The sequence below is a fragment of the Polypterus senegalus genome, chromosome 12 (genome assembly GCF_016835505.1).
Source record: "Polypterus senegalus isolate Bchr_013 chromosome 12, ASM1683550v1, whole genome shotgun sequence".
NCBI lineage: Eukaryota > Metazoa > Chordata > Cladistia > Polypteriformes > Polypteridae > Polypterus > Polypterus senegalus.
Window position 1 is genome coordinate 70,265,361 of NC_053165.1, and position 13,321 is coordinate 70,278,681.

Genomic DNA, 13,321 nt, shown 5'->3' on the forward strand with positions numbered 1-13,321 from the left:
TATGTGAAGTATTAACTATCATATTTTTTTCCTCCTTGTAATATCCATCTTCAAGTTGAAAAGCCGATCGTTCACTTTTGCTCTGGAGTTCAGACAGGGTTGCTTCATATTTTACCACCAGTTAATCAATCAGCCTTCTGCTGTGTCAGACAGTATCCAAAGCTGGCTTTTCTAAATAATAATTTGTCAAAAAGCAATAAATGTTAGGACTGTCATGCCTTTTTTAAGGTTGTTGCATAATTTTTCCCAGTGTTCCTGCAAACTCAGTGACAAAAGTACATATCAAGAGGTACAAAAGGATGGGAAGCAAACTTTTTGTATACTTGCTGCAGTAAGTGTGAAGTGATTGACTATCCTAGGCTTATATAAAAGAGAACAGCCAACAAAGAAGTAATCCATTTCTGCATTGGCAGTATGTATCGTCTGTCTGCACTATGCATTGATGATGAATTCCATTATAGTGCACAGGCCAGAATGGCAGCATTGTTTCTTAGACCATATGGCAGTTTTTCTCAGTGTGCATTTTTCAGTTACAGTCAGGTGCATAAGTATTTGGAGAGTGAGATAATTTTCATAATTGTGGCTCGGTGCACCACTAACACAATAGATTTGAAATGAAGCAATCAAGATATGATTAAATTGTTGACCTGCAGTTTTAATTTAACGTGTTTAGCAAAAATATTGTATGAGTGATTTAGGAAATACAGCTATTTTTACGCACGGTCCTCCCATTTCCAGGGGCTTAAAAGTATTTGAACAAACTAATATAATCATAAATATAATGATAATTTTCAATACTTGGTTTAAAAGTCCTTAGCTTTCAATGACTGCCTGAAGTCTGAACCCACGGCCATCTCCTAATGATGTGTTCTACCCTGCTGATGCTTTTCCAGACCTCCACTGCCGCTGTCTTCAGGTGCTGCTTGTTTGTTGGACTTTGTGCCATCAGTTTAGTGTTCAGCAAGTGACCTGCATGTCCAGTTGGATTGAGATCAGTTGATGGACTTGGCCAGTGAAGAATATTCCACTACTTTCTGTTGAAAAGCACTTGGTTTGCTGTCCCAGTATGTTTTGGCTCATTGTCCATCTGTACTGTGAAGAGTCATCCTGTCAGTTTTGCAGCTTTTGTCTGAATCTGAGCAGATAGTATAGCGCCCGTTATACTTCGGAAATCATCCTGCTGCTATCGTCATAAACTCCAGTGACCATCTTCCACTAGCAGTCGTGTATACCCATGCCGTTACACTGCCTCTGCCATGCTTCAAAGATGATGTGGTATTCATCAGAATGTGTGACGTTCCTTCTCTTCTCCATACTCTTCTTTTTCCAACATTCTGACACATATTGATCTGTAATTTAATTTGTTCAAAGAAAACTGCTCCAGAATTAGACTTGTGTTTTTATTTTGGTTTTATTTTTTAATTCTTTCTGGCAAAGTCTAATTTGTCCTTCCTATACTTGAGGTTTACCAGAGGTTTGCACCCTGTGGTAAACCCTCTGTCTGCACTTTCATGAAGTCTTCCCTAGATCGTAGACTTTTTCAATGATAGGTCTACCTCCTAGAGAGTGAATTCTGCAATCATCCAGCACAGTTGTCTCACATGGTTGTCCAGGCTTTCTGGTGTTGCTGAGCCCACCAGTGTGTTCCTTCTCCTAAAGAATGTACCAAATGGTTAATTGAACCACTCATTGTGTTTCTGCTATCTCTGAGATGGGTTTGTTTTGTTTCCTCAGCCTAATGGTGGCCTGTTTTAACATGCATGGACAGTTGTTTGGGCCTCATATTGAGACAGTGACAGCTTCCAAATGCAAATTCTGCACATGGAATCAACTCCAGACCCTCTACTTGCTTAATAGTTAATGAAATAATGAGAAAATTGCTCACATCAGGCTATGGAACAGCTTGTTAGTCACTTGCCCAAATATTTTTCAATTCCTGAAAATGGAGGATTAACGTATAAAAATGGTTCTTGCTATATTTCTGTTAAACCTTTTTTATTAAAGCTGAAAGCCTACACTTCAATCATGTAATTATTTCTTCATTTCAAATCCATTGTGGTTTGCATTTAAAATTTTGAAAATCATGTCACTGTCCAAATATAAATGGACCTAACTGTATACGCATGTAGGATAGCTTTATCTTATCATGTCAGTACTAAACCTAAGGTGATGAACAGAAAATGAAGGTCCATGAGTTGGTCATTTAGCAGAAATATCCACCCTCACTTAGGCAGTGTTAATTTAGAATTGCTGATTAACATAATATGCACATATTATGAGAAGTATGAGGAAATCCATGCAAGAAAAGATGGGAATATGGAAACTCCACATAGACTGTGATTCTTTTAACAATTTGGGTATTTGAAGGTGAGGAATAGATAACCAGTGAGTTTGAAAGACTTGCGTAGCTCAGAAGGCTTGGCTGTGACTAATGCAGGCAGCAAAGAGCAAAAAAGTTTGTCAGCCACTTGGAAATTTCTCAGTATCTGCACGAATAACATGGTATTTGTAGAAGACATTATAAAAGATACAATCCCAGCCAACACAGGGCACAAGGCAGGAACCAGTCCTGGGCAGGGTGCCAACCCACCGCAGGACACACACAAACACACCCACACAGCAAGCACTCACTAGGGCCAATTTAGAATTGCCAGTCCACCTAACCTGCATGTCTTTGGACTGTGGGAGGAAACCCACACAGACAACATGCGAACTCCACGCAGGGAGGACTTGGGAAGCGAACCCGGGTCTCCTAACTGCGAGGCAGCAGCGCCATCCACTGCACCACCGTGCTGCCCCTCTTCCTAACAGCTGAAGTGTAATATCACCTGATCAAGACAGATTTCAAAAGAACTTCAAACACCTGAGTCCCCACCTGTCCACATGCTTGCAAAGATCATTGTAAAAGCACATGATCCAGGACTTGATGAACATGTCTATAATAAGAAAAACCCTGAGCTAGAGTGATGTGCTTATAACGTGACCATGTCAGAAACCACAGGAGCGCAAAATTACTGAACAATATTATTTGGATGAATTAGACAATTTACATAAGCATATGCCGCATTATATTTGTTAGGGTAGAAAATGCATACCAACATCAAAACCTCATTTCGATTCTGAAACATGACGGAGGAAGCATCATGGCATGCTTTGCTCACCCAAGAAATTTCATATTATTTTAATAAAGTCTGCAGGAGAAAATTCAGGCAACTGTCTCTGATGTGACACTTAAAAGAGTCCCATAAACATACAGTGAGTGACTCCCTGACAGAGAGAGCTGGAATGGCCATGGAATGTAATGGAGAAGGTTTTACCACAACGTTGTATATTTACCCCATCTTAGAGTTTAGTTTTTATTATGCACATTAAGATTATTACAGTATAGATAAGTTTAAAGTTGAAAAATTAAAAATGTTCTCAGAGTTTGTCACAACCAGAAGTGGCTTTGAGTAACGTCACCACCTAAACATGTAAGTGAATGTTTTCATGTTTCCTAATATGCATTGAGGAACCCTATGCTGGGCATTTAGGGTATATTTAGAAAAGTTCTGTAGTGTGGAATGAAATCGTGATTCTCTTTGGACAAGAAGAAGTACGGTGCAGACTAGTGGGGTCCTATTTGGTGATTCATGGTGGGCATACCTTTTGTTAATTTTGCACCATGTACTTTGTCACAGCTAAGATGCAGGTGAGAACCTTGGAGAATTTCAACAAAATGCTCTTGGGTTAAACCAGTTTTGAAACCAGTAGGTTAGGAGGCAAGATGTTTATAAACCTTTTTTTTTTTTTTAAACAGGATCCTGTTTGGCAGTCATACAGGTTATTTTTAACAAATGAATAGTTCTCATTTTCAGTTTTGAAATCCCATTATTTGTCATGTTTGCATTTTATACATGGTTGAGTTTATGATTAAAAAAAAATAATCCTGAATAGTACTGCGGAAGCATCATATTGAATAAATGCCAAAAGGCCATGTCTTATATTGTTTACTGATTGGCACTTTTTCCATTCCATATTGAGTGAGTCAAGTGAATAGGAGTGTGCGTGAATTGGAGTTATGTAATGTGATAAACAGAACTATAATACCCTTTGTGATGTGCTACAATTAATTAAGAAAAAGTAAAATCAGTCTGAATTTTAAAAAACAATAACAACCAGATTTTTAGGATTTATAGACCAGATAATTCTAATCTGAGTTTAACAGCAGAAATGCTTTTAGCTTTTTTAACCTCATATTTCTAGACAACTAAATATGTAAAGTATGCATTGCATTGTATATGACTAACTTTTTATCTCTTAAATTCATTTTAGATACAGGAACTGAATAAGCAAATTAATCAGCTAATAGAGAAGCGAATGATGAGAAATGACCCAATTGATGATAAATTATCTCTCTTTAGACAGCAGGTATGTATAACTTGCAAGACCGTTTTTGGGTGTACTCTTTAGAAACAGTAAAGATCACAGCCAGATCCATAGTGTTGCTGCCAGAGTCCTGAGCAAAAGCAGTGAACGCATTGTCCTTCATAAAGCTTGACTTCACTGTAATGCTTTTCTATGCCTTCTCAACTTCTGACTTAAAAAGCTTAACATTTCAACAGCACAGACCACCTTTTATTGCTGTTTGCCATGTTTTGATCAAGATGTTCTACTATGAGGCCGTTCAGTGTTACTAAACTATGCTATGCAAGTCCTCCTATTTTAATTCTTCATATTTATGACTCCTATTCTTTGGAGCTCAATCCTCCAGTCCATCTGTAACACTCACATATCAGTGTCCTGCCATACCTCAAAATCCCAGTTTTGTCTTACTGTGCACTGTGCTGGCTGCATCTTCATTTCTTCAATGACTTTTCTCTGCCTACAGTACTACTTACCAATACCTTGTACTGTTTGTCATCTTTTTAATAAAATATTTTCTTTTTAATAATTTGTATCTGGACAGTTGTTAAGTTGTTGGTAATATTTGTTTGTTTCCCAATGATTTCTCAGTTTGTTTGTTTTTTAATTATCTTAGATAAACTGAACAAATTTAAATAGCCATCAACCATCAGCTAAACATTATTTAAAATTAGCAAACATTTACAAGATTTTCTACTGCTCTGAAGAGTATAAAAGCAAACAGTTTATTGAGAAACATTCACAGAGCAGCTCCACTGTGTGTAGGATGTGACACATGTGTTAACTGTGGGCCGCTATTGGGCAAACAGTAGTAATGTGTGTAAAGTGGTTGACTAATCCTGTGTGATAATTTCAAGCTCTAGTCTGTTTTAACACAGCAAGTAGTTCAACAAGGCTTTGATTATTTTGGGTAGCTGATTCCTGCAGTGATAATTAAGTAGATGGGGATGCGAGGGAAGAGGCATTGAGTGCTATTATTTCCCATCTCTGCTAATGAATAATGTTTTCAAAGCTCTAGATAGTGACAGAGCATCAAATCAGTTGAGAGGTCCTGTTTGTGTAAATGCTTAAGAGTGGGAACCTTTTACAAATTTCATATGCACTGTATTTTCCTAATTCTGTGTATTCCTTCTGTTTTTTAAAAAGGTGAAATTATTATTATTATTATTATTTACCTATTTGACTAACATTTGGGATAAAATTGGTTACTTTGCTTACAAACACACACTAAAGATCATGGGGATGCTATTCGAGTGCTTAATCACAGAGAGAGCGGCTAGAACAGGGGTCCTCAATCCCAGTCCTGGAGGGCCGCAGTGGCTGCAGGTTTTTGTTCTAACCCAGTTGCTTAATTAGAAATCAATCCTGCAGTGATTTAATTTCATGGATTGTTAGTTGCTTTAACTCTGCCATGTCAGCTTATTCTCATATACTCGATTTTCTTCCCTTTTCTAAGGATCTCATCCAAATGATTTGAAGGCTAAAATGGAGGAGTAATTATCAGTCCTTCACTTTTTTCACTTCACTTTCCTTCCAGTATTTAATTAAACCCAATAGTGCATGATAAATACACAGAGAGGTGTAAATGGTAACAAGCTAATAATAATAATAATTCATTACATTTATATAGCAATTTTCTCAGTACTCAACGTGCTGTCTCTTTTGTCATTTGCATGTTATTGCTAATTAGGAGCAATTAAGACTAAAATAAGCAATAAAGGTTTAAAATCTTAACAAGCAAGACAACTAAAGTGAAGCATCAAGTGTTACTTGCGCAATAAGGGCCTCTTATTAAGCAACTGGGTTGGAGCAAAAACCTGCAGCCACTGCGTCCCTCCAGGACCCTGACTGAGGACCCCTGAGCAAGAAGAACATTTTTTAAATTGAACTTAGATGTTTATGAATCCATTGTATGAAAATGTAACTCCTTTAGAATCGGAAATGTATTAACCATCACAATAACTAAAATGCATTCAATCTGTGGAAAATGGAAAAAATGTAAACAAGCTTTCAGATGGTCTGACTTAGCTCGAAACAGTTACTTCACTTAAAGACCAAAAACATTCCAGTCATTTGTTTGCAACCTTTATGTTAGGAGCTGGACAATAAACCCTTAGATTTATCATACTAATCATTTAAAACTATAACTAGTCAGTCAATAGCATGGAAGTGGGTTGAATTTATCTACTATGGCGCTAGGTGTGATGTGCCGAAAGTCTTGTTAAACAGTCTGCCAAGTGACATTGTGCTGAGCTGATTGAGATGCGTGTTTCTGACATTTATTCTACAGTTGCACAGGTGAATTGGGTGATTTTTTTTTTCCCTCTGCAAGCTGAAAAAAGCATGTCTAGTCATTTCGAACATCAAGACAATCATGATTGTGTTTTCTTAACATTAACTGACTTGTTAATAAAGAGTTTCTGAGTGAACAGACTGTTAATCAGCAACATTACGCTAAACTGATGAGGCGTCTGTGGGAAACCATCAGGAAAAAAAATAATGTCTGGAGCAGAGACACATGCAGAACTGCATTTTGTAACCATAAGAGTGCACCTGCACACACACCACATTTTCAGTCAAAGAGTTTTTGTTCAAAAACAATGTGTTTGTTGCTTTGCAACCCCCAAAAATCGCCAGATGTCACTCTCTGTGACATTTATTTGTTTCCGAAATTTAAACTGAGACTGAAGGGCAGACAATTTGATACCATGGAAAAAAATTGTTGGAGGTTCAAGACAGAATTAAATAAAGTAAAGACAAACTTTATTGTCATCTCTACCATATACAAGTATACAGATAGACGAAATTGCGAAGCTGAGGGTCCACAGTGTAACAACATGAAGTGCAAATAATATATTAAAAATGGAATTATAATTTAAATTTTAAATTCAAACACAAACAAGACATTGTGCAAAGACAAGACAAAGAAGCAATATTGACGTGTAGTAAGCAATATGAACATTGATGCAATGTACAGTATGGCATTTGTAATCTAGATACATCAATATAGTTAATAGATATGTAATATAATACATACATAATAAATTATAGATATAGATAATACAGAAATTATCAGTATATGATAATAGTTGTTTAAGATGTGTAAACAGTGACAGGTCAGAATGTTTCACAGCAGAAGGATATCAAGAATGTCAAAATCCTTAAAGGTCAGTATGAGATTTTCAGTTCTTTTCTACCTGCACACTCGTCTTAACAGGAAAGTGGCCTGCATGTATAAAAGTTCTGTATTTAGAGGTGGTTGAGGCCGTGTGGAAGATCCCAGGTGGCAGCTTGGGGGTAAAAACTATCCAGCAAACTGGCAGATCTGGCTCTGATGCTGCAGTATCTTCTCTTGGATGGCAGAAGTGTGAAAAGTCCATGTGAGGGGTGTAAGGTGTCCTGCACAATGCTGCAGGCCTTGCGGACACTGCGTTTGTAAAATATGTCCTGTAGTGAAGGGAGAGGCACCCTAATAATGTTCTCTGCTGTCTTCACTAGAATAACAAAAGTTGTGTACGGGAAATGTTTCCACGAATGGAAGAAATGTTAGGATATGTGTTCTATGTCTCAAGTGGGACATGTTGGCGTGAGAAAAATGAAATTGCTGTAGGTTGTATAATAAAGATTTTTCTTTTTTTTTTTTTTTTTATCAATTCCGGGAAATTTTGGTTCCTCCTCTCCAATATTAGAATGATTTACAGAATCATACATAATGTGCAACCCTTATATGTTTGTGTGACCCTGAGTGAGTCACTTGATCTTCCACTGCTGCAACTACAGAAATAATTTTGACTAATAAAATGTACATTGAAAATGCCCTGGAACATTGTGCCTTATAAAAGGTGCTATACAGTGTGACCTATATTTCTGTTCAGGCTCCAACTGTCTCTGTTACCCAAGGTGCATGACTTCATACTCAAAGCTGTACCTGCTGAAATATGCAAATAATGTGAGTATTCATGTGTAAGTCACTTAGGGTAAAACTGTTAGCTAAAAAATGACAGGTAAAATCAGTTCAGTTCAATGAAATTGTATAGCAGTTTGATATTAATAGCATACAAAGTGTTCCATAAAATAGATTTTCAATTAATAAATCAAATATTTAATTTAACTCCACTTAAAATGGATTTAATCAATGCAAGACAGCATAGTCGGGTTTTCTCTGTGAAAGTAAGCCAACATCCTCATCTATTATTAAAAGAAGTGTTCTTCTTGGCATGCCAAATCCTTGTTCCATCTTTTTGTACAATACCATAATTGGAATGAATCTGGCATTTGCATTCTTCACTTCTGCCAGAATTACCCTTAATATGGATATAGCTATTAGGCAGTAATTCAGATTCTTTTTTAGCTTTACAGCATAATGAAAATGTGGTTTACCCAGGTCGTTAATTACTGAATTTGAAATATAGGCTTCTGATTTGAAGTGACAAATTAGTGCAGTGTTTATGATGAACTATAATCCCCTCATTTCTAAGATTTTAATTTAAAGATGTTATTATACTTTTACATGACTTGCTTTAGTACTTAATTTGAGCTTTATTGTCTTACGAAACATAAGCTTTCAGATGTGTGACTGCATTGTTACAAGTTGCCAAAGAAAAAAATTAATATGAGGTGACAGGTGCACGGCAGTAGTTTGTTTTAGTGCTGTTCCCTGATTTTCCATTCTCTACCCAGGCATCAATTATCATGCGCAAAAAAGAAGCTAAAGCGGAAGAGCTACAAGAAGCAAAAGAAGAGCTGTCCAGAGTAGAAAAAGAACTGGCACAGCGGTCAAGTCAGGCACGAGACTTGGATGGTAATGAAATCATTAAAGATGATGAGGTAAGTGAGCACACAAATTTGAATGGAGTTAAAATAAAAGGCAAAATACAAAACTCTGTGCATCTGTTGTTTGCTGTTATGGACTTTGTGTGGGAAATTTAAACGCAGCATACAAGCCTAAGTTATTTGAATAAATCCAATCTGGGCATCATCTATTTATTTTTCTAATTGAAGCTATACCCACTGATAACTAATCTGAAGCAATCTTTATGATTATTACATGGGCAATGGTCTGTTGTAAGGCAGCTACAGGCAGATCAGCAAAAAATGTAAGAAAAAATGTAAGATTGCTATTACAACCACCTAAGCATTTCCTCAACACTCTCATTCTAGCTCTAACAAGCAGTAGATATGTTCATACCGTAGGTTAGGGCTTCCTACGCCATGACACCATCTTTTCATGTTTGCCGTTTCAGAATGTTTTCAGGACTTCAACTTTGGATACCTCATATCCTTACATAAAACTCTCTTATCATCAGTAAAAATAAAAGCAGGACTTAACTGTTAATGCTGATTTAATGGCAGATCATTTCAGTACTGGCCACTTAACTTCAACCCTGGTCTGCTGGCAATTTTGGGCAAATGAGTGTTGTGAGTGGAATTTCTGTGGTCCAACCACCCATGAAAGATGTCACATGACTGTATGTGGTACCCCCATGGTCCATATAATACATCCCTGTCTGGTTATCACCTTTATTTTCTTATTTGCAGCCCTCGCAAAGTATTTGAATATTCTGCTGTGTAAACTGGAACTGGTGCTTCTGGGTTCTGGGTGTGTACAGATGATACCACAAAAAAAACTGTTTTCCTCCCTTCTGAGAAAATGTTTATATGTTAAGTTATGATTTACCAGTAATGGCGCACTGCACAATAACGTGCAGTGAATACACTTGACTTAAAGTTTTCATCCTCTTTCTCTGTACGTTTAACATTCATTTGCTCAGAAGTTGATACGCTTGCTGCTTCCTGTGCAGCTCTTCTTTTCTCCACCCTAGCGGCCCGCTTCTTCTCTTGTTCCATGGACATCTTTTCACGTTAAAATTGATTAAGTCAGTTTTTGTGTTGCAATTACTTAGTACGTTTTAATTTTTCACTTAAACTGACACTTAAGTCTTTAATCTGCCTCAAGAATGATTTACGATATGAAGAGGTAGGGCAAGTGACGGCGAAGGTGGTAAGGATGAGAACGGCGCCCGTACACATGCACCACACAGCCAACCTGCTGGCCGCTGCCGAGAGTTGATTCTACAATAAAATAAAAAGAGCAATAACTGGAGGTCAATCATCACTCTGAAAGCGGATAGTAGAGGTCACGTGGTATATGTGTGCCAAATTTCAGGTCAATCGGTCAAAAGGTTTGCAAGCTACAGGTGATTTAAAATCATGGGCAGACAAATGGACAGCCACGGCAGTGTATTATATAGAAAGAAATTGACACCTTTGTATTTTGCTAAGCATCCATTTCTAGATTCCCCCACCCAATACCTCGGATATTCAGTAGCATACGGACAGAAATTGCTTTCCGTGACATCTGCAAGCTGCAAAATAAATGTGCCTGATCTAAATGGTTGTAAATCTGAATGGCAGCTGTTGCACTGAAATTATTGCTCTGGCTGCTCGCCTATCTTTCTTACAGTCAGGATCGCAATTTTAATAGAATTCTTGGTTTTACAAAATGAAATTAGAGTATTTAGGAGAGCTTATCAATAAAGCAGATAACTGGCACAACTGGCACTTTTGTTATTTCTGTTCTTTTAGGCATCCATCCAATAATGTGAGCAATACTGGATTCTAAGTAACAGTTTAAACTGAATTAAGAGAAGCCATATTACAAAGGCATATCTGGACCTGATATGTAGCGAATGATAGCTGCTGTGAATTGTGCATTGGAAAGGGCAAACCTATTACATGATTTCGCAGTTAAACAGTTAAGAAGGCTTTCACAACATAGAAACCCCCAGTGGGCTGTTTCATATCAAAAAGAATGCTGCTTTCATCTCCACCTGCTCAGTACAGCACGGCAGCAGCATTGGCTCCCTTATACACATTGTTATGTAGTGCCGGAGAGAATGTGGAGAGTCAGAGGCCACACTGGGCATGTATGCTTGGCAGCAGAACAATGAAAAGGGATTTCAGTAAATTGGGAATCGCAATTCTGGGGTCCAGGGATCTCCAGGCAATAGTTCTCCTGACATATTCTCATAAAAATATTATACTAAGAAAAAGAAATCCCTTTATCATTAACCAGATTTGTCCAGTGATGTACAGATTGGCAGCAAGAGTTAATGAGAAGTTAAACATTATGTATGGGTGTTGTAAAAGAAAAGCATAGGAGGACACAGTTCTTATAACTCTTTTGAAATTTTTTTTTGTCTTGTAAATGTCCAGTTCAACTACATGTCTAGTAAAGCCAATAAAATAGTTAATGATCATCAACATTTATTATATTGCCTCTCTGTCCTCAGCTGTATTTTTCTCCAGCTAATTTCAAATTATTTTTGTGCTGACTTGGCCACCAGCAAGATCGATAAAAAGCATTATAGTGTGGGAGTTAAGAAAGACATTGTATGCTTTGGTGTGGCTAAGAGAGAAAACATTGTCTTGTAATAAGAGTTTTATGTCTGTCGTTTATTTAAAGAAAAGAATTGAGTAAGACTTATGTTATTTTCATTTATGCTTGTTAGAATGAGGTGCCCCACCCTGGAATGGTTCCAATGCTTGGTACCCAGTGAAAAACTCGGCACCCCCTATAAGTGTGAGGTAGATGATTAGGATCTGATTAAGGAAGGCTGGGAATACTTTTGTTTTCTATGTTGAATTTGACTTTGAATAGAATATTTTTCCCCCCATACAAGCACCATATTGCAGTATACATTGGCACAAGATAACATTCCCCAGAACGCAGTGCAACATATACAAAAAACACCAGCCAGTGATTCCTGCATCCATCCATCCATCCATTTTCTAACCCGCTGAATCCGAATACAGGGTCACGGGGGTCTGCTGGAGCCAATCCCAGCCAACACAGGGCACAAGGCAGGAACCAATTCTGGGCAGGGTGCCAACCCACCGCAGGACACACACAAACACACCCACACACCAAGCACACACTAGGGCCAATTTAGAATCGCCAATGATTCCTGCATATTGTAAAGATTCAATAATAAACTTAAGCAAGTTGAAAGTACAATGTCTTTGCAGACGTTGAGTCCATCTAATGAACTGCCTCCATAGACGGCAGGCGTAGGGTTTTAAGTCCTTAAGACAGGAAGAGACTGGTCTGAGGGGTAGAATCGGAAGTGACCTCACAAGTCCTCGACATTCTGGGCTTCTATCTGTGGATGAAAATGGACAAGATGTGACTACCAGCGCCCCCTCTCGACTTGGAGTGCAACTATTGACACACAAGCCCTTTGAATGCATCCTACTCGCATGTGCATGACAATATATACTATAATCTACTAACGTGTACTTGACTTTACTAATAACTGAATAAATAACAGGTAAATGAATAGACAGTGTAAATTCAAATATATGGTAATGAGTGATAACAGCATTAGTAACAGATTACCTGTATATGCTATTAGGAGCAAATCAGAGGGCCACGTATGGGGTTTTGGGTGTTGAGCCATGGGGCAGAGCAGAGTTCATAGTCCTGACTAGAAGAGTTAGAAGCTGTTGAAGAGGCAGTCAGAACAGGTTCTGGTACTACAGTGCTTTCTACCAGGATGAAAGTTGGACAAAGAGACCGTGGGAGGGCTAGGGACGGTCCTTCACAGTGCTGTGTCCTCTGCGGATACAATGCTCAGTAAGGATGTTATTAATGAAGGGTAAAGATGTCCCGATGAGCTTTTCTGATGTGTGCACTATCTGTTGTCGGACATTGCAGTTGGATGCTGTAAATTTACTTATTCATAATCACAACATATCGAAAGTATGAAAAGTATATACTCATTTTCATATTTTCCCTGTTTAAGTGCATTTGCATGTTTTATTTTGTTTTGTTATCTTTGATCAACACAAAAACATATTAAGGTAAAAATACAATTCAGTTGATGCTCTTATATTAATTATAAGTAAAAAAAACAAA

General features: G+C 37.7%; 1 protein-coding gene across 2 annotated transcripts in view; it reads left to right on the top strand.

The window, feature by feature from the left end:
- Window positions 1-13,321, top strand: part of ift81 (intraflagellar transport 81 homolog) — a 70,152-nt gene that overhangs the window by 22,127 nt on the left and 34,704 nt on the right. For both annotated transcript variants that reach the window (XM_039772145.1, XM_039772146.1), the window contains exons 10-11: window positions 4,315-4,410; window positions 9,085-9,231. In XM_039772145.1, the coding sequence (XP_039628079.1) occupies window positions 4,315-4,410; window positions 9,085-9,231 (243 nt within the window). The remainder of the gene's footprint in view (window positions 1-4,314; window positions 4,411-9,084; window positions 9,232-13,321) is intronic.